Consider the following 20,391-nt stretch of genomic DNA (forward strand, 5'->3'; position numbering starts at 1 on the left):
TTTAAATTGATTAATTAAATGTTTATAAGAAACTGGTTTAGTACATACATAATAATTATGACTTTGCGTTTTGGCTCTCCTCACCAGTCTGTAAGGTATTCTGAAAGTGCCTGCATTCATTGAATGGATTCTCACCAGTTTCTTCAAGTGCCAATTAGATGTTAATTGACAGAAAATTCAAGCAAATTTTGCAATGTTGTTGCGTCATCAGGTCATCGATGAGGGAACGTGTGTTTGCATCTGCGTTATCTACTCTTCAGATAGCATCAATCAGACTAAATGATCGCAGAACAAAGTGAAATGGCAAATCCTATATAAAGACAAGCTTGCATATTTAATTGCGCCACAATTCCAGTTTCCAGTTTCGGTTGGGAGGCATTACAACAGCCTTCTGTCTGCGTCTCCGCCTGAGCATCGGTCTGACAGTGATAGTCATAGTCTGGACAGCTCGAGCCGTTTCGAACTTTCAAGTTTAAGCCCGGCTCTCGACAGCGATTCAGTGCTAAAAGGCAGCGCGACGCGAACGGTCCGACGACTCTGAGATTTATTTGTTTATAACAAAGAAGGGGAATAAGCAAAAACAAAGGCGGAAAAAGTGTGTAAAACAAAATGCTCAAGTGTTAATAAAAGAGAAAAGAATCTCGCGTACTTATGCTGGACTGTGTGGGGGTGGGGGTTATGGTGGTGTGGGATACCACACCTAGATCCAGACCCAGACCCAGACCCGACGCGTCTCGCATACGAAAGACAATTAAAACTTTTGTTTTTCTAAGCTGCCATCAGAATGATTATCTTTATTCTTTTGTTTCTTGTTTCATCCTGTGTTCATAGGTTGAAAAATGTTTGCCATACTTGGAGCACTTTGTCTCTTGCAGACGATAACTTTGGCCCCAGCCCAGGTGAGTGTTTTGATTGTCCTCCGGGGAAGGGATGTCGGGTCCATGCAAATTGGTTCACAGCACCTGCTCCATGCAAATCACTTACAATGCCGCAGACCCAATCAATGCAGTCACAGAGACATTCAAAGAGAGAGAAATAGATAGACATGGACTCCACATGTATGGAGACATATCCACTCAACCAGGCCATTTTGCGGTTAATTCTTTCAGCTTGTTTTGTGTTTATGTTGCGGCCATGTGTGGCGAGGTGCCAGGCTATGTAAAATGCAAATATTTTAATTACAGCTCGGTGAGTTTCACATTGAACTCGCCACCACATGGTCAAACCTGTAAACCTGTTTGCCCCACTATCCCAGAATACGCTATGCGTCTGTTTATTTATTTACAATTTGCACAAATGTTGAACTCACTAAAACATTTCCACATTGCCTATTAAGCCGATGGCAAGTGCTCGAGAATCAGTTTTTATCAAAAAAGTCAAATATATTCTAAGGATTCGACAGTCGCTTCAGTTCCATGAACCGATGGAAGTAATTCTACATTCCATTATATATTCCAAGTATCGGGTCCTTTTTAAGTATTATATCTCTTTTTAGAATATATTCTAAGGTCTTGCCCCCATAATCGAATAAACTTGGTCACTTGGTCAAGACCATGTCGTATCATAATAATAGGCAACAATCATTCAGGACTCACAAATGTTCCAAATATTAAAACCAAACTTTATTAGTGTCATTTTTCCCCTCCCCTCACACTCTCATTAATCGATGAACTCCATGCAAACTTGCCTGCATAACCGAAACCACGAAATCAATAGGATCACTTATTCCTGCAAACAGCATAATCGAAATTTGTATTAGCTACAAAGCGCAATCCAATGATTGGAGCAAAAAGCTCTTTCGCCAGGGCTCTGGCGTTGATTTCATTTGCGGTTTGGTTGCATTTTACCAAAAAATACCAACATTGACTCGGTTGCAGGTCCAACTTTTGATTTTCGCAATTTGGGTAAAGTGCTCACAGCCCACAGTGGTTTCAGCCGTGGCCATTAAACTGTTGGCCGTTATGCAACAAGCACAACCAGCAAATCACTGAGACTATTAAATGCCGGTAATGAAGAATTTTGTGCTTTGTTTTTAGTAGCTAGTTTCTCAACACTTCCACATCCAAGTCCGTTGCCGTTGCCGTCTCAGTCACTGTCTAATTGCAGGCAAAAGGCGCTCGCACAACTTGGCAATTAAAACTTGGGTTATCCATTAATCTTTGGCAAGCTAACTATAATTAAACATCATTTTAATAACTGTTGCCTTGAACTTTAATCCACTTGATGACTAACATGGAATGTTTTTGTGTAAATGTCGTAAATGTATGCAAGTATATTACACATACGCCGTGTCGACCAGCGCTCTGACAATCCTACTCTTGCCAAATTTATTCCAGTGCAATGTTTAAAACTTAAGTTTCATCTATTGTCATTTACGTTCATGAAGGACATTTTCTGATATACATAAGTGTCGTGTTTCTTTCTGCATCGACTCGCTGAAATAAATACGGCAAGGCCATGTTTCCTTCCTTTTCTACACCATGCTCCCTTAGGGTAAAGTAGTATATTAAATTCTCCAAAATGTTTATATTAGACAGTTGGAAGTGTAAGGGGAAGAAGTGGGGGTTCGCGAATCCCAGTAAGTTTCGATACATTTAATCAAAACCTTCAGTCTAGTCGATTTCGGATAATTTAAGAGTTAAAAAATAAAGCCACATCCCTTTTAGCCCAAATAATTCAAGAGGGCCAAAGCATGGTTCTAAAGGTGAAAATAGATATACATATATGTAAAAATATATGAATTTTGTGTTGTGAGATTGCAATAGTCGTTTTACTTAGTGCATGGTATACCAAAGGCGACACTTCCACTTTTTTCATTTTGCGTCTTTTTCCTTTTGTTTACGGCCCACGGGCTAATAGAATTTAGATTTTAATCTACGCATGCATGAATTTTGCATTTGTTAGTACAACAATAAGAAAAAAAAAAGCAAAGTTTTCTTTTTCCATTTTGCCGATTCTTGTCAAGGAGAATTGAAATTAAGAACCCAAGTAAAGTGCCCCAAGAAGGGTTACTCAGTTAGAGTTAAACATCATTTTAGCACTCATTTCTTTGGAATTCATGCAAATTGCTGGGCTCGGGATGGACTTTGTGGGCAACCGAAAGGAAGATTAAGTGAGTGCTCTTTGTGGGCCATGACCCAAAGCCTATGAATTTTGAGAAGCACAATCTGCAATCTTTAGCCATAAACGTAAATTAGCTGAAACATACAATTGTCCAAAGTGCCATTGTGTTTGCCCAAAGGAGGGCGATGTGGAATAGAGTGGGCCAGGAGGGGCAGACAGTTGTTTATGCCCATCAACTCATTATTCCTTTGACTTTGATGATTTTTATCTAGATTAAAGTTATGGCCAAAAGCAAATGAACAACAACTAAGCATATCGAAGTCATATACAAGCCAAAAACCAAAAGCAGGAAAAAGTTTTCGACCAATTGTGCTTGGTGAAATATTTGAAAAATGAAATCTCTTTACAGTTTGTTTGTTAAGATATTGTAAAAATATCTCTTAATTTAATTCTGGAAATATGACTCGGAACTAATAACAATTAAAGTTTGAGTATAAAAGAATCGTCATAATTCTTTTGCAAAATCTCTTTTATTCCCTACAAATATTTGAGTCTTATCTGTCTAAATATTATGCCTGACACAACAGAGAATGTCGTACCCTTCGAATGGAAGGTTACTCTGCACTTGAGGTTGTGTTATCATATATGATATATATATGTTAATCTTCACAGTTAAAAAGATGACTTACGATTTTTTGTATAAACAGCGGGAATTCCTCTTTAAAGATAACTAATATCTGGGTTCGAATGCCGGGCTAGTGAATAGGTGTGGTTTTCGTCTAAGCCGAAGGCTATAGTTGCTAGTGATAGGTTGATAGTTTACATCTATATTCCATACTGATAGTATTAATAATAATAATAATCCTCTTTAATGGAATCGACACACTAACATCAGTTGACTGTGGTGTAAAGAAAGGGTGTGCACACTTTAAGCATGTCGTTCTGGTTTTCTTTTGTTTAGGAATCTTGCTGGCAAATATTATTTGCGTTCAATTAAAATTCAATATGTTTCACAACATGTTTCCGAAAAATGAAAATGCAATTGAAATTTTCAATCAATTAATCCCAAAGGGAGTCTAAACATTTACTGGGATAATGGAGAGATAAAAGTTTTATAAATCAGTTTGTATTCAACTTGTCCTTCAGCCAACCTCGGCCCCAGCCCCCCAAACCGAACCCCAGTCAGCCACAGTTTCTGCCTCTGTCTCAGCCAATAAGGCAAGTTCTGCCGCCTTGTAAATGTGATTTATTTCTTAATCGTATTAAAGCTGCTTATATTGCATTTTCAGTTTAGTCAATGGCAAAGCGGTAAGCAGGGTTGCGGTGGAAAGGGAAGGAATGTTGGCGTTTGGAGAAAACTGATTTAGTAAACGGTTGACTTGGCTTATGCCGGCGAAACCAAACCGCTTAGCGGCTCCCAGGTGTGTGTATACGTATATATGTATGTGTGTTAGTGTATGAGGGTTTGAGAGGGTGTGGGTGTATCTGAAAGTGTGCATGTGAATCGTAGCCTTACTGCATTTGCATATCATTACCAGCTGAAGCAGGAGTAGCCAGAGCAGATGGCACTTGACATCTTTAACCACTTTAAACAGTTGCAAATATGTTAAAGACTCTACACCAAAGGATTGTTCTCTCGCAATAGCTTAGATGGTCCTATGTGACTTATAATAATAACCTTATGACGTATGTATATTTAATTAGAAATCAATTAATATAGAGTAGTGAGTTAATATCCCAAAGAGAAAGAAACACATATTATGTCACAAATCTAAGCCATAAATGGTTAACATGAAGTGGGCATCCTGCGAAACGCTGAGATTTTGGTGTCTTTGGAAACGGACTACAGCGAACGATTGACCTATGCCTCCCTGCACCAATATGGGTTCAGAGTCATTGCCATTCACTGCAGTCAGGTCCTCTACGTGCAGGGCCGTAATAGTATAGCCATCGGCGTTCTGGGAAAGAAATTTGGAGATTTAAAGCACATAAACATATCGATTTGTATTCGTATGCTAGATTATCTGCGGATCTCTCACCTCTGAACCGTAGACAACATTTTTGCTGGGCATATTGTGGGACAGGTAAATGTTTTCTGTGTACAATGTGCTAGCGTATTTATTGACATGGCCCCAGGTGAATGATACGCCAGCAACGCCGTCAATCGACTGCAAGAGCAGCGGCAACAGCACCAGCAACAAGCACAATGGTCGCTTGCCAGGAAATTCGGTTGTATTTGTCATCATGACAACAACATGATATGGTTTCACTCCCACTTCTCAGCAGCTACACCTCCACCAGCAGCTGACCCAGCCGCCTTCTCGATTCACTTTCACTTTCAGGGTCGTCGACGGCCTTTACTTGAATTTGATGTCGCCTTTCACTTCCACACTTAATGGACGGGGCAAGTTCTTTGGCTAACCCAAAGTGTGAAACTCAAATGAGCGGCTGTCAGGGCAACCAAGTTAAATATTGGTGTCTATATCGAGAGCCCGCGCGCTTATCAGTGTTCAGGTGTTTCAGCACTCTAATGAGTGCATACACGACTCAAGCAGAATTCTAAACACTTAATGCTTGATACTCTTTCTTCTATTCACCGCTAACGTGGACAAAATTTGAACCCAAACTAACCCGACTACAAATTTTCCTAGTATTCAGAGTAATTATTATTCGACTTTAATAAGATAGCCTGCTTATCTTTTATGTTTTGTTTTATTTTTGTTTGTTTCATAATTATTGATAAAGTATATAGCTCATGACGCTCAGTCAACTCGTTTAAATTTTACCTTCAGCTCTGTGGCATGTACAAATACAATATGCAATCATTCTCTTTTCGCCTTATCATATGCTCTCTCTCTCTCTATCTCTGTCTCTGTCTCTCTCTCTGGCATTGTCTCTTAGCTTCTTACGTTCTAAATGTTGATTAACAAATTCATATAGAATACAGAAAAACTGTGTAAATATGTGAAACACATTCCTAATGGGCAAATAATAAGTGTGGATCAAATCGAAGTTCCTACACACTTTAAAAATGAACTTCAATAAATTACAATTAGAAATATGTATCCCTGTTGCATGAGGGTACTTCTCCATTGGTCAAGACAGGCTTGTAGTGGCTTCATCTGCATAATTTCATGAGGTGATGATGGGTTGGACGAAAAGAACTTTTGAAATTGACTAAATGGAAATTTATGCCAATGTCAAAAAATTCATATTGGAGTTTATTCAGCAAGTTTTGAAACCTAATTTCAATTGATTGGCATACACAAAGCCGAACAGCCGAGAGCCAAACAGCTCTAGGTTTTGGCATAGGCATAAGAAAGGTGAAAAGTTTCCTTAATATTCTGGTAAAAATGACCAAGGTCTTAGGGCCTAAAACTTTTAGGCGGAGGCGGCGGGGCGACAAAACTTTCGATAGCATTAAGTATACGCAGCGTGTAACTAACAAACAAACTTTTTGGGGTCCTTCTCACATTTCGCCGCAGCTGATTACTTTGCGCGACGGCAAGGTGGGCGTCAACTTTGCCGGCTATCATGCCGATGCAGGACTGGGAGGCTTGCTTACCGGAAACTCTGCCCATGGTGGTCTAAGCGCCTCCACCGGCACACCCTGGGGGGCCAGAGCTGCTGCCGGTCTTGGCGGCGATCTGGATGGTAAGTAAATGAGCACGCCACGCAATACGTTAATTGATTTCATTTTGCTTAATTTACGCTTAGGTCGCGCAGCTGGAGTGGGATATGCAGCCGCACAAGCTAATCCCCAGGTTGGAGCGAGTGCCCTATTGGGCGGCAGTGCGGGTGAGCACGGCTATATTGGGGCCGAAGCTCACAGTCCCGGCAAGGTCGCCATTTCGGCAACCCAGCACAATAAGCAGCCAATCACATCCGGACCGCTAGGACAGGCACCGCTACCAACAGTTGCCAGTCATGTCCAGAAGGTCAAGCCACCCAAGAAGTACTCCCTGATTAAACAAGATGTAAGTAATGAAAATGTTAACCTCGATATGCAGTTAAAAGACAAAAAAAATAAATATCGGAACAGTCTGATATACAATTGCCGTTTCTGAAAGTCCGTGTTCAATTCGGCAATCAATCTTCTGACTAACTCTCTTCACCCCCCAACAACCCTAATCACATTCCCGCACAAATCATATTCATGTGTTAGTCGAACCGCAGAGTGGACAACGAAAATCATGTTGAATCAGCCACAGAGCTGTCCAGACCGACACCTTCTCTGTCTGCAGCATCGTCATCTCCAATCCACCAGGCAGCCGTGCCAGCTAGTTCGCTGATAATTGTCAAACGACCACGCCTCCATGCAAAGCGTGAACGTCATCGCCAGCGTACAATCTATGTAATGCAACAGCCGCAGGAGGAATACGTGGAGGAGGTGCATCAGCTCGATGAGGTAACCGGCAAAGGACACATACACATGCATATACAGAAAACACATTTACACATCAACGGCAACAAATATCGCTTTGAGGCTAAACACACCAACCAACCCACTCACGTCCCCAGCCACCCAAATCTGACATGGTGATGGCTGAAACCAAAATGTTGTTTTTACTTCATGCAGACGACATTTGCCTGGTTTAGTTTAATTTTATTTTTGCTCGTTTCGATTGGGTGGCAGTTGAACTGAAGTGTTTTTGGCATTTATTTAATTTTTGGGTTGTTGGTTGAATGCAACTTCGTAGTAAACATCATAATCATCTCTTCCCAATGCCAGGTGCCGTTGAAAAGTGAAGCCAAAGTGGTCCATACCCATAGGTACACCAAAACGGTTGAAAGACCGCAGTCAGTGGACAGACATGTCGTGGCTTCGCAAGGCAATCCGGTCGGACTGGCCCTCGATGTAAGCATACATACATATATGTTACTTTTGATTACATGGAGATTTAATCCAACTTCTCGCACCTAGATTCCCATTGGCATTTTGCGTTCTCTGCAGCAATCAATTGGGGGTTTAATCGGAGGCAATGCTCCCCCTGCCCAAGGCGTTCCGGCGAACTCCGGCTAATATATTTAGTATTAAATATTCTCTAAATTTTTTCATTTTATCAAAACTGTGTCAGTATAACAAATAAATTTCTCAAATTTGGACGTTAAAGTACATTTTGCCAGTGGGGCCAATGGGATTAAGTCGGCAAGTAACGTATGCGAATTCTAATGGATTCCGACTATATTTGGAGTTTAGTGTTTAGATTTAAGTCAAAAAGTAGTACTCTGATGTTTAACGCTTTAATATGAATCGTTTTCGTTGAGTTTTTGGGAAACGCAGGCTGCCTGGAGTCTCCTCAACAACTGGCGATAAATCAATTTGACAAAGGTAAAGAGCCACCACATACTTAATGATATCACATACTCCCGTCAATTTATGATCCTGTGACAACTAAATAGTTATACCATCATGTACAAAATTTACAGAATTATAGATTATTATGTACGTAAGTTAATTAAGAAGTTTGGTGTTTGTCGCATTAGGGGCAAAAAGTTTTTCTGACTAAAATTATTCTTTAAGTAAAGGAAACTATTTGAAATAGTCATCCGATAGTGATGAAATTTTTCATAGTCATTAACAGCTAATAATAACTTTTATGACAATTGCGTCAAACGTTACAAAGGTTTTGATAAAAGTCACTGTTTACTGCCTTTCTTAATATTTGTCGCAGTGATTACTAGGTTTATTAAACTGACAAATATTAATTTAGTGGCAATAGTTCAGAAAAATAGCAAAGGATTTGCAGAAAAATTACTGTCGTGAATTTGCCGTTCCTATAGGCGCGATATGACATAGAGATCCGATCCGATAGATGTCCATATCCAAAATTTCAGTTGTAAATCAATAACAATGCATCTTAAGTGTTTGCATTCCGCCAAACCCGATGGAAATATACTGGGTAATTTAATCTTCCACGCAGTATCGTGAATATTACAGGAAAATACTTATTTTTTTACAACTTTTCGCCATACCTGTGCTCCTGATGGCCTGATAAGTCGGAACAAATCGAAGGAATCATGTCCGACTAACAAGTTTAAATAGCCATGTCCGTGCGTCTGTCCGTCCGTCCGTCTGGATCAGCGCAATCTCTTCTTAGACCGTAAGAGCTACAGGGTTTGTATATCTCGGATTCAGCCGAATCGTTTCACTATGCCCATACAAATCAATAACTTCGTTGTTTTCCTAGCTACTGTCATTAATATTAGTGAGTTTATTATACCTATGTATGTATAAATGATTGTGCCAAATTTCATCAAGATCGAACAACTATAGTATATAGCTGTTATATAAACAGACAAAAAAATCACATGCTATATGGACCCCATTGCTCCAGCCCAAGCTTAATGGCTGTTATTTTGCGAACATTATACTTTTAGGTCAAACAAAACGTTTGACCACACTGACGGCTTTAGGTAAGGGAAGAGTAATATACAAATTTGCAAGGGTATACAAAAGTCGGCGCGGTCAAAGGCCCAGTGAAATAATTCAGATAAATTTGTTAATTACTCCATAAAAATGTGAATATTTTTCTTTTATTTTTAACGAAATTAAAAAAATGTCTCTTGCTAATAGACTTCCTAGTTTTTATAGATTTAAAACTAAACTTTGTCAAAAGTTATGACTGAGCAGTAAACTGCTTACATTGCATTAATTAAAATATTAACGACCGCCTAACAAATTAACGTGCAAAGTTCAGCTTCATATACAAGGTAGGAGGACCTCTAACAATGAGAATTTAAGTGTTTAGTATTTAAATTTCGCCAAATCATGTAACCAATGTAGTCTTATATTAGTGGACATCTGTCTGACCTTTTCCCTTAATAGTGCTTAATTGGTAAACTTGGAAATTATTGTATTTCCTGATCTTATGAATTAAATTTCATAGATTTAATTGAAATGGCGTGGAATTTTAATTGTAGGTTTTCCTTATACCTGGCGTTGTTTACTATGATAAACGCAAGGATGATGAAGCACAATAATAAACAGAAGTATTTCGTGGAAATCATATGAAAACTGACTGCGAATAGTGTTTTAAGCATATATCTGGAAAAGCGTTGTGTTGTTATAAAAGAAACAAAAGGCTGCCACCAAGGGAGAGGGGCTAGGAGTTGTCTTTGTTTGTTCAGGAGAAAAGATATGGCGGGCGCACGCAGGACCTAGGTCCGTTTTCAGCTTCTCTTTTTTTGTGTTTGGGCAAGGGGGATGACCCCGTGTGAGAGAGCAAAATATTTCACACCCTGCAACCGCAGGCACTTGGTGTGTGGGTGGTAGTCACACATGAATGAGGGTACGGTAGACACAAAAACCCATAAAGAACAACAAGAATAACAATGGTGGATGTGGAAAGGGAGCTGGGTGGTTCTCTAGTACATCCATACATACATGTATTCTGCAAATATGCTTAAACATTTCGATGGAGAAGATGGGCTGGGAATTGGGGGAGTGGCCGGTAAGGTAGTTGGGAAGCTCTGCTTTTTATCATGTTTACCTCGCTGAAAGTCATGACTTTGTAAATCGTGTGTGTGTGTGTGTGTGAGTGGTTGTGTATGCTTGTATGTATGTGTTTGGACAGGAAAGGGTCAGAGGTTAGTTATGTAGTTAACAAATTGAAATTGCTTAATTAATGTTCAGCCCAAATATTTTTGTCGGAATTTAAGTTTAAAGCTAGGTCTATAATTCACATTACACATTTTGACACAACGCAAACCATTAACAGCTGGGGAAAATTGGTTAAAAAACACTTACATATGTACATGTGACATATCTCTTTGAGTCAGGACCTTTTTACATCTGCCTAAGGCACAAAGTGCCTTTAAGCTATCAAATTTTTAGTTATTTTTTTATATTTAATCAGAAAATCAAATTCAAAATTAAAACCACTGACCACCACTGTACAGGCGTGTATGTTTGATCTAATGAATTTAAAATAGTCATTTCACTTGGTGCATGGTATACCGTAATCGGCGTGACGAGCTTCTTTATTTATTTCTGTGTTTTTCTGCAACTTCGGCGAGTTTAAAAGGCAACGGCGCTTGCTCAATTTGCTGGTCGCGGTCGACTCATTAAATTTTCCGCACGTGCCGCACAAATTATATTTAACCTTACCCCATCGCCTCTCCTCCACAAACACATACATACACACACACACACACACACGCCTAACACACACACTAAAAGTTTTCGCTCCGTTCTATATATGTATTTTAAGAAATTTTCTAATTTAGAGAATAAATAGCTGGAGCACAAAGAAAACGTTTGTTAGGAAATTGAAAAGGTTCTTTTCTACTTTTTAGCTACAATTTATGTAGGCACACAAAATCTATATATGAATGTGTATGACTGAATGAATGAAACTCACACACATTCTCCTACACACAAGGACGACCAACGCGCGCCCGAAGGTAGGCAATAGCAAAATCTTAAAGTCTGCCGTCGAATTGTGCATGAAAATTGAAGCTTAAAGCAGAAACCTTTTGTTGGCTTCCGAGAAAAAAAAAACTGTTGATCATTTTCAATGCGTCGATTAATCAAAAAAATCAGTCTCTTAGGTAACTAAGTAACGCTGTTCACTTGCATGAAGAGGCAGGTGCATTTCCCATAAAGCAAATCTCACTCCAATGCAAATGAATATTGAATTTATACTAACTACACGATGAGATAGTAGATTTTGGTTACTTGAGTTACCGTTATCAAGACCATCTGCCTGGCCCAGTGAAATGGACGGAAAAGACATCGTCGACAGACTGTCTTAAATATTCATTGCTCCAAGTTTGTGGAAAATTGAGTGCAAACAAGTAGATATACATATTCATATTTTTCATATTACATTATACACAAAGTTCTCTTCACAAAACAAAACACAAAAATAAAAACCGGTCCTATGTAGGCAGAAATGAAAAACGAAAAACTTTCCATTCAACTGTCACTTTTAATTTAAGTTTGGTTGGTTTTTGTCTTAAAAATTGTTCAATGGAAAGGTAAGGTTCTATTATATCGTGCATCCCATTATAATTAATTGAAGCAATGGACTTTTCAGTGTGGGTTGGAGAAGGGGCGTGGCATGTAAATTCAAATGCCACGTGCTGCTTTTCATGTATGTTGAGTGTTATTTACGAGGCGTGTAACATATTTTATGCAAATTGTCAACAGTACGTGGCAGCATAGAAGAATTTACCACATCAGCCAGTGATTCCCCTTCTAACCCAAACCCAAACCCAACTCCCTTCTTTCTAGCCAACCTGTTGACACCCAGCAACCAAATCGACTTTCACTTTGCGAATTTGGGCAGCCAGTTCATTGACACTATAGAGCAACCGCAAATATAAATATTTATTGTATATCAGCAACATTTCCGCAGAAAATGTGTCATTGAACTTCTAAGGAAAATCCAAGGATTGATCTAGTGGCAGGAGGAAAAGAAGGCCGAATACACGATATCCTGTAATACACAAAAAATAATCCAATAGCGTCAAGGCAAACCATTGGGCCTCTTTAAATTCCTATTTATTTTTAAAAAGTTGCATAATATACCTACTTCAAAGTGATTACAGGGTATAATAAAGTAGCTTTCCTTATGCTTTTGCTGTCCCAACCAACAACCACATAGAGATAAATCGTATAAATCTCTTTGAGCCCAAAATAAACATTAAGAGTTGAATAAAATTAATGAACATGACTTGGACTTCAATTTTTCTTAGCCCAGCGATCAAAATGCAATGTCTTAGACCCAGGATGAAAAATAAAATTGTTCCTGAGTCCTGGGGGTCGCCATCACCTCACCTTATTGCTTTCCTCTCCTCCCTACCATCATCTCTTACTATTCGACTGTCTTTTTCTTACCTTGTGGTAATAAAATCATAAATCCCCGTGGCCCAAAAAGTCACGGGCAAACAAACGAGAAATATTTGGCCCAGGAAGCGGAAATTATGTTGGCCTTGATACATTTTTTCTTTTTTGGCTTAACCTTTGTTTCTGATATGCCTTTGCTGGCTCCATGAATGATTGCAGTTTAAACTCGACCCGTAGTTATTTTAATGCTACAGGAGTTTTTGTTTCGCTTTTCTTTTGGGTCGCATCACAGCCGCAGTACCTTTTCCGGTTAACTTTCCTTCGTCCCCGTTAATGGACCCTCTTTGCCACCTTCATTTATTTGTCTCGTTTCGTTCGGATCGTTCTGCCTTGACTTTTCTTTTCTGCCTGGTTACATTTTTATAGCTGCAGCAGCATAATTAATTTCATTTTACGATGAGGCTTGTTGCAAAGAAAAGGGCAAAACAAAAATGCATAAAGTCAATTAAGTGAAAAGTCAGAAGCGGAGGAAAACGTCGTAGTGGCTTAACTGAACACCCTGGCAATGAATCAAACGCTGAAGTAGTCCATAAATCCCATGAAGCTAGGGTGCATTAAATATAAACATATATCTTTACAGACTATTAATAGCAGCTCTCGGTAGATGAGTTGTCTAAGTGACCCAGTCAATTAGGCAACTGATCAACGAGGATCGGCTTTCCAATCACCAGGCTAGATTATGGATGTAGTTTTCGTCTAAGCCGAAAGCCTTACTTAGAACTAAGGCTTGTAAAATATTGTAAGGTTCATAGTTTACAATTATATCCTATATAATAATAATAATAAATGTATATTAACTAAAGGACACCGCTTGTTTAACTGTATGTATGTATGTATCCTCCTAGATAGACTCGATATATCATTCGATGTAGTGGGTGAAAAATTGCAAATAAGGTTTACCGTTACCCTGGCCTTCCCACTTCAAAAATTTGAAGAATTAAATAAAGCCAACTTTGACAAATAAATAAATTATATAGAGTACGATGGGCAAACATTTTTTATCTATTTTATTAACTTTGATTATAATAATTAAGTAAAAGAAAGCGGCTCACTCTTATAATGACAAATTTAAAAAAAAAACGTTTATATAAATAAAAAATCCCAGTATAAGGTAATGAAAATCCCAGTATATGTTTAATACCATTATTTGGAAACAAACCAGATTTAGCTATTTTTGGCTAAATTTAAAGTTAGGCGGAATAAACAAAACAGCTGATTGAACAGCTGTTGCCGGTTCCACCCAGTTGGAAATTGTTCACATTTCTGATTTTGAAACAAATTATAATATAATTTGCAGTGTTTTTTCTATACTAGACTGTTTATTATTTGGCTGACTTATCAGCTCATAAGATTGTGACACTAAGTATTTGGCGTATCCACAAATTAACAATTAACGACTTTACTCACATTTCAAGTTCCAACTGGTCATGTTTCGTTTGTTTATGCTGTTGGCAAAATAACAACTGATACTCCTTGAAAGTGCATGGATCAAAAGGTTAAGTTAAACATTTAAATTTATTTATTTTAACGGAATTTCTTGGCTTTTATGTAGAATCACTCACGCAACACTTGTTGGCAAACCTTCAAAGGCGGAAACGCCAACGACAATTCAAACAAACGAAAAGCCAAAACATTCGAGTCAGAGCCTCGGTGCTGAAAGGACGTGCTCGGCAAAATACGAAAAAAGGAAAAAGCCAAGTGACCCCAACAAACCATAAATCCCGCTCTTTCCGTTTTGTTTGTGTATCTCTGTGTGTGTGTGTGTGTGTGTGTGACAACGGTCTTAGTACGAATTTGAATTTGCTCCAAGTGCACTGATTGAATTCACCCAATTGTAATTTCTTTGTAACCATTTTCAGTGAAAACTTCACCATGGAAGACTTTGAGAGCATTAAGCCAAGCAGTTCGGTGGTTAAACTAGCTACTTGCCTGGAGAAAATATACAGCAAAATTGTGGAGAGCCGGGAGAAGCAAGTGCCCGAACATCAAATAAAGGAAATCGAGTTCCTTAAGCAGCAATGCAAACACGAGCACATGCAATTGAGTCTGATGAGCTGTCAGACTTTGGTACGCCTTGTAGAGGAGGGAGTCCTGGAGGCCACTAACATGCAGAACACACTCCTATCCCTGCTGGCCAATGCGAGGTAAGGCGAACGGTTAAGGCACGGGCGCGGACAACGACCCACATACTTGTTAGACATGACTTAAAGGCGCACGCTTCAATTGCTTGCATAAATTATTCTAAACTACTTTGTTGGAGCTGAGATTTAATGTATAGAACACCATTTAACACTTACCAATGCCTGAGCTTCGAAATGGTACCGCATCACCAGAGCCCTTCTTTTCTCTCACGCAACACCCTGGAAGCGAATGCCCCCAATTAATTGCCAGGCACTTAACACGTCATGTGGATAAATGCGAAAATGATTTACTATATGCCGGACTGGACAGGAAACTAGAGTTCTTGTTTGGCATTGGGCTTGGTTTCCTGTTGACCGCAATCGCGAATTATGCATGAGGCGCCATAAAATCTATTAAGCATTTCCTATACGCATAAGTAGTATTGCTGCTCACAGCCTTGATGAACGCAACATTGAACTTGAATTCAAGGAGTAGCCGAAGGACGTTAATTAACCTTGCATTGCCAGCTGCAACTGCAAGTGTAAGCAAAAAGGATTGCATATTAATTGGCTGAAACAGAAACCGCAATTACCGCAACTTGGCTCGGCAATCCTCGCCCGAGTGTGAATTGTAATTACCGCGTCCAACGCAAAGCGATTTGCCCGCCAGAATCAAATGAACTGCACACATACTATATGTAGGCAAGGCGGCGGAAGTTGCCGCTAAACGCCGTTGAAGTCGTTACACCTTAATGACCAACTGGAAAATCAAAATCAGTTCAGGGCCAAATGCATACAAACATCGCTAGAATCCTGCTAGTGATGGATAAAAGCTTTGCCAAGACTTCGTGCTTCTAAACTCGAAAGGCCCATAAATACATACATTGTATAAATGGTGCAAATTAGAGATGGGCGTCGGGATGTGGCGAAATGGAAATGGTAGCGAAAGTGCCGAATAAAGTGTCCATTTGGGCTACTGCGGCAACTGCAACATATTTTAGCCGAATAATTGACAGTTCTTTCTCGTAAACTCGTACAAAGTGTATTACATATTTAACATTTCTTAAGTAAGGGAAATGTCGACAATAAGGAAAATGTGTAGAAACAAATATAATTTTGTTGAATGTACATACTGGAAAAGCCAAACTGATTTCGGAAGAACAACTTTCTTTCTCAATTCTAAAATCCCTGATTAACTATATGTTTTATTACAATTTGTTTAGCCCCATCCACTTTGCTGTTATAACTGAGAGCATACTTAACTTGCAATTACTTAGTCTGAAGCGAAAAACCACTCTATTGAAGGAGCAAGAAACTTACTTATGTCCCTACGGCATGAAGACGCAGCAACATCCTATAATATCACTTTTGCAACATTCGAGCGCCAATATGCACGATGTGAGCAACAAGATTATTGGAATCTGCTTGCACCATGACAAAAGGTAACACACCATTGGGATTCATTAATAATTATAATTTAAATAAATCCTTTGTTTTAGTATTCGCGATTTTAGCATTGAGTATCTGCGTCCCGTGTTCCTTTATGTACTGTGTAATCCCAAGACTTTGCCTGATGTCAAGCCAATTTGGACTTGCCTGCTTGGCTTGAGTCGCAATCAGCCTGAAGCCAGGGATCTCATGCAGGAGCTGTTGTCGTGGAGTAAATTTAACAACTCCGGCACTTGTCTCTCCACCAGCATATTGGTGATTGAGGCCACCGACTACTTTTTGCAACAGTCCGATCATGCTCAGTCCATTGATCTTTGCATATACCAGGCCTGCATTATCAAGCAACTGGCCATCTACGGCATAGATCCACGACCCAGTTTGCAGTGTGTGTTAAGGGTATTGCATGCCACGCGTGAGCACACTCAGAACCATTATCATGTGCTTCTGGTTCTAATGGCCGAGACCCTGCACTTGTTGTCTCCCTTCTATCTGGCTGATCTGTTACGGATCATAGTCTTTATAGTGGTACAGGAACAGTGTGGCCACGAGTACATTTTAAACATGTGTCTGGACGGTATTATTCAGTGGATGTCCCAGACTACGTTTATCCCCGCCGAGGGTCTGGTATTGGCGAAGCAGATAGTGGACCGAGTGCTCGATCAACAGGAAAAGAAAATGACAGAGAACACGATTTCCACTAAACAATTGCAGCCCGCTCATATACGAAACTATCATCCGGATATCGCCATAGCGTTTGACTTGTCTGTACTGGTTGAGTCGTTTGATAGCTCCGAGAATAAGGATGTCTTTGCCTTCGTCGATGCCTTGAACGTAAAGGCTAACACTGCCTTCTGCCAGCGCCTGCATTTATTCCTGCGTTCCATGTTTTTGTCGCGTGAACCAGCCTTGGATTGCTGGTTCAAAATTTACGAAGTTATACTCCAGATAATCAAGGTGAATGAAGGCATAGCCTACGATTTCCTTATGACCTACATTTTTAAACTGGCTCACGAAAAGAATCCAGAGCTGCAGTTGGAACTGCTGCGAGGCCTAGCCAGCTTTGCTGTATCTAAGGTAAGTTACCGTAGACCAATAGCGGATCCTGCTGCTTTTTTCATCAACTATGAATGCAACTCTCTCTTTCCACAGGATAATGTGCCCATGATTTTAAATACTATTCGCAATTTAGCCACCGAAAACGCCACCTTATGTATTGACTTGTATCTTCGCTTGTGGCGCGTGGAGGCGCGCACTTACCCCTTCTTGCTGAAACAGATTGCTCAACCTCAACAGGAGATCAGCAAACACTGGGAGCTGCAAATAGCACGCACTTATGCCATGCGAGAAATCTGCCAGGAGAAGTAAAATGTTTAATTAATTGTTTCCCATACAACTAATATACATATTTTGTTAGACCCGCCTTGCATGGCTCTGAAATCCTGCCACATCTAAGCAACATCCTTAGCAGCTGCGCAGATGAGGAAGGCGACTTGGCTACCTCCATGGCTTTGGATGCAATCTATGTCCTCTGTGATAGCCACACAGTCAATATTGCTTCTACCTGGCAAGCGTTGGGCAGTAAATTTCGCAATGAGCAACGAACCCAGACTCTTAGATCGCTGTATAGATTTTTTGGTTTGGTTCCCCTGCTGCAGACTCCTACGCTGGAGTATGAGAAATTGGCAGACGATGCCCTGGAACACCTATGGCAGGCCATTAGTCGACCTGGATTTGACTCCGCCCAAGTGCGCAATGCACTATCCGCCCTCAAGAGCTACGAGCCCGGCTCCACACTTAATCTACGCCACATTCCAGCCCACTTTCGATTCGAAATCGTAGGTGGTGCAGTAAACAGTGGTGGTCGTGATGTAATCGATCTGCAACAGGAAGCTGTGCCTGGCGAAGTGTGGGTACAATTACTACAAAAAATTCGACCGGAGTGTGGAGATGCAGCTGCAGATCTCATTGCCCACTACATTGCAAATGAGATTAGTTTTTTCCGGAGGGAGCTGTATCGACTACCTGAAGGCAAACCAGAGCCACGTAAATTGGTTGGTTTAGGTGCCAACAGCCCATTGCGTGCAGTCAGCAACTACCTAGTGAGTCAAGCCCGTTTTGGCGACTATGTTCCAGAACCCTACGCTGTGACATTCGCCCTCAGAGCATTGTCCAAGAAGTTCGTTAAGCCCATTCCGCCGCTGGACTGGAGTTGCCTAACCAGTTTCTTTCATTTGTCTTTTGACGCGAGGAAGTTCTGCATTATGATAGCTAAAAACCAAGCACAGCATTCTGGCACAGCTCGAAGACTGTTGGAAAACTTCCTGATTGACTTCGAACCGAATTGTTTTGAGGAGGATCTTCTGTTGCTCTTCTCGCTGCTGCCGGAAATAGCCAACAGTGTGAGCCTACAAATTTTAAAGGGGTTCGCCGAGAAAGTTGCTGTCTATTGCTTTAAGGAATCTCAGCTAAATGATTTTAACGAAGGTGAGCTATTGTGTAGCTGGAAAGTCTACTGAGTTAATCTTCCAATTTTTCCTTAGGTTGTCTTTTTGAGAAATTCCTCGAGAGCGTAAAGCATATATTTACTGAGAAATGCGAGATTCCTGAAGTCCTTGACGTTTTCACACTCATCGTGGAGCGTTATATGGACTCAATGAATTTAGACTCGCGACTTTTTGAACGCTACACTGAGGTAGTTGCCGTTTTGCATCCCAATGCCATTAATGGCTTAACCACGCCCGCCAACTGGTGGGAAACTCCAATGGGAAAGTTAAAGAAAGCCACGATCATACGCTGTTACTTGGTGTTATTCAACGAAAAATTGGCAAATCCCCTTAAATGGTTAACACCCATTATTGATGCATATGAACGACGGCCGGAAGAGCGCGGATTCTTCTATCGGCATCTGGCCTCCACTTTGTATGCCTTTGGAAGTGATGAAAATGCCTGCAATTGGATAATGGAAATATTTCTCGAGATTCAAATGCTTCTGGCTGAGGCTTCAAGTAACAAGGAGAAATTAACTAGAGCTCTGTACCTGCTGGACATATTTATACTGTCTGTAGATGTCCTCTCTGGTTGTGCAGTGCTTCTGGGCAGCGTGGATGTGGTGGCCACTGATGACAAAGAGCGGCTTCTGCTTTTTCCCGAAAGTCTTCAGTTTCTGTGTGATCACATATTTTGGAAAGATCAGGAAGCTAGAATCTACGAATTTCTCTATAGTCTCTATAAACATTCTTCGATTCCACCAAACTACACAACAATTTTAAAGGACTCCATAATCTGTTCACGTAACAAATCTTATTTTGACCAGAAGGGTGTTTGGACCAAATACGTTGGTTTACGTAAATAATGCCAACTGTCCAATTTGAACCACTAGTGCACTTACACGCATAGCTAACACGCATATCCATATACATATTTTATTGAAACTAAAGAAATATACAATTTTACGCACAATTTATAAAGTTCTTAAATTTTCAATGAACTTTCTTTGGTACTTGCATTTTAATTTATGCCCCTATTGAAATAGACTATCGTTTGGCATGTATCGTTTATATAGGAAGAGTTTGATCCAGACGGACGAACGATATATCGGTAATAAAGGAAAACATTTTTTTTTTTTTAGTGATCATAGATACCAAAGTTAAATCAAAATACATTGAAAAGCAAAAACCAAATTTCTGGATCTCAAAAAAATTAATATTTTTATTGACTTTCTTTGCTGCAAATTAAGCCAGATTTGGCGTTTTTTGTATAAAGATCAATTTAGATTCTAAAGGAGAGCGGTCCAATAAGTACAAATCCTACAAATGAAAAACGAAAACTTTGGAGAAGTGTCGATTTATTTCCCAACATAGTCTCCTTTAAGGTTAATATACTTGATCCAGCGAAGAAGAGTCACCG

General features: G+C 39.9%; 3 protein-coding genes across 3 annotated transcripts; 2 read left to right on the plus strand and 1 right to left on the minus strand.

The window, feature by feature from the left end:
* The first annotated feature begins 420 nt into the window (after positions 1-420).
* LOC6652374 lies at positions 421-8,179 on the plus strand. The gene is made up of 6 exons (XM_002074602.4): positions 421-595; positions 832-899; positions 6,549-6,717; positions 6,781-7,040; positions 7,796-7,921; positions 7,988-8,179. Exons 2-6 carry the CDS (start codon positions 840-842, stop codon positions 8,084-8,086), a joined length of 714 nt encoding a protein of 237 aa, XP_002074638.2. The 5' UTR covers positions 421-595; positions 832-839; the 3' UTR covers positions 8,087-8,179.
* LOC6652541 lies at positions 4,725-5,406 on the minus strand. The gene is made up of 2 exons (XM_002074603.4): positions 5,103-5,406; positions 4,725-5,021 (listed from the first exon to the last, which is right to left on the minus strand). Exons 1-2 carry the CDS (start codon positions 5,307-5,309, stop codon positions 4,827-4,829), a joined length of 402 nt encoding a protein of 133 aa, XP_002074639.2. The 5' UTR covers positions 5,310-5,406; the 3' UTR covers positions 4,725-4,826.
* Positions 8,180-14,162: 5,983 nt separating the features above from the next.
* On the plus strand, positions 14,163-19,961 carry LOC6652373 (focadhesin). Its single transcript, XM_023181123.2, has 7 exons — positions 14,163-14,411; positions 14,776-15,060; positions 16,260-16,478; positions 16,536-17,559; positions 17,635-17,846; positions 17,900-18,969; positions 19,026-19,961. Exons 2-7 carry the CDS (start codon positions 14,789-14,791, stop codon positions 19,835-19,837), a joined length of 3,609 nt encoding a protein of 1,202 aa, XP_023036891.1. The 5' UTR covers positions 14,163-14,411; positions 14,776-14,788; the 3' UTR covers positions 19,838-19,961.
* Positions 19,962-20,391: the final 430 nt, after the last annotated feature.

Source organism: Drosophila willistoni (assembly GCF_018902025.1).
Source record: "Drosophila willistoni isolate 14030-0811.24 chromosome 2L unlocalized genomic scaffold, UCI_dwil_1.1 Seg168, whole genome shotgun sequence".
NCBI lineage: Eukaryota > Metazoa > Arthropoda > Insecta > Diptera > Drosophilidae > Drosophila > Drosophila willistoni.

Bases quoted from the DNA above. Each gene is read 5' to 3' on its own strand.
- LOC6652374 (XM_002074602.4), top strand. From the start codon at position 840: ATGTTTGCCATACTTGGAGCACTTTGTCTCTTGCAGACGATAACTTTG. The intron at 900-6,548 runs GTGAGTGTTTTG...ATTTCGCCGCAG, and splicing joins TAACTTTGGCCCCAGCCCAG to CTGATTACTTTGCGCGACGG. The intron at 7,041-7,795 runs GTAAGTAATGAA...TCCCAATGCCAG, and splicing joins ACTCCCTGATTAAACAAGAT to GTGCCGTTGAAAAGTGAAGC.
- LOC6652541 (XM_002074603.4), bottom strand. From the start codon at position 5,309: ATGATGACAAATACAACCGAATTTCCTGGCAAGCGACCATTGTGCTTG. The intron at 5,022-5,102 runs GTGAGAGATCCG...TTTCTTTCCCAG, and splicing joins ATGTTGTCTACGGTTCAGAG to AACGCCGATGGCTATACTAT.
- LOC6652373 (XM_023181123.2), top strand. From the start codon at position 14,789: ATGGAAGACTTTGAGAGCATTAAGCCAAGCAGTTCGGTGGTTAAACTA. The intron at 15,061-16,259 runs GTAAGGCGAACG...CAATTTGTTTAG, and splicing joins TCCCTGCTGGCCAATGCGAG to CCCCATCCACTTTGCTGTTA. The intron at 17,560-17,634 runs GTAAGTTACCGT...CTCTTTCCACAG, and splicing joins CCAGCTTTGCTGTATCTAAG to GATAATGTGCCCATGATTTT.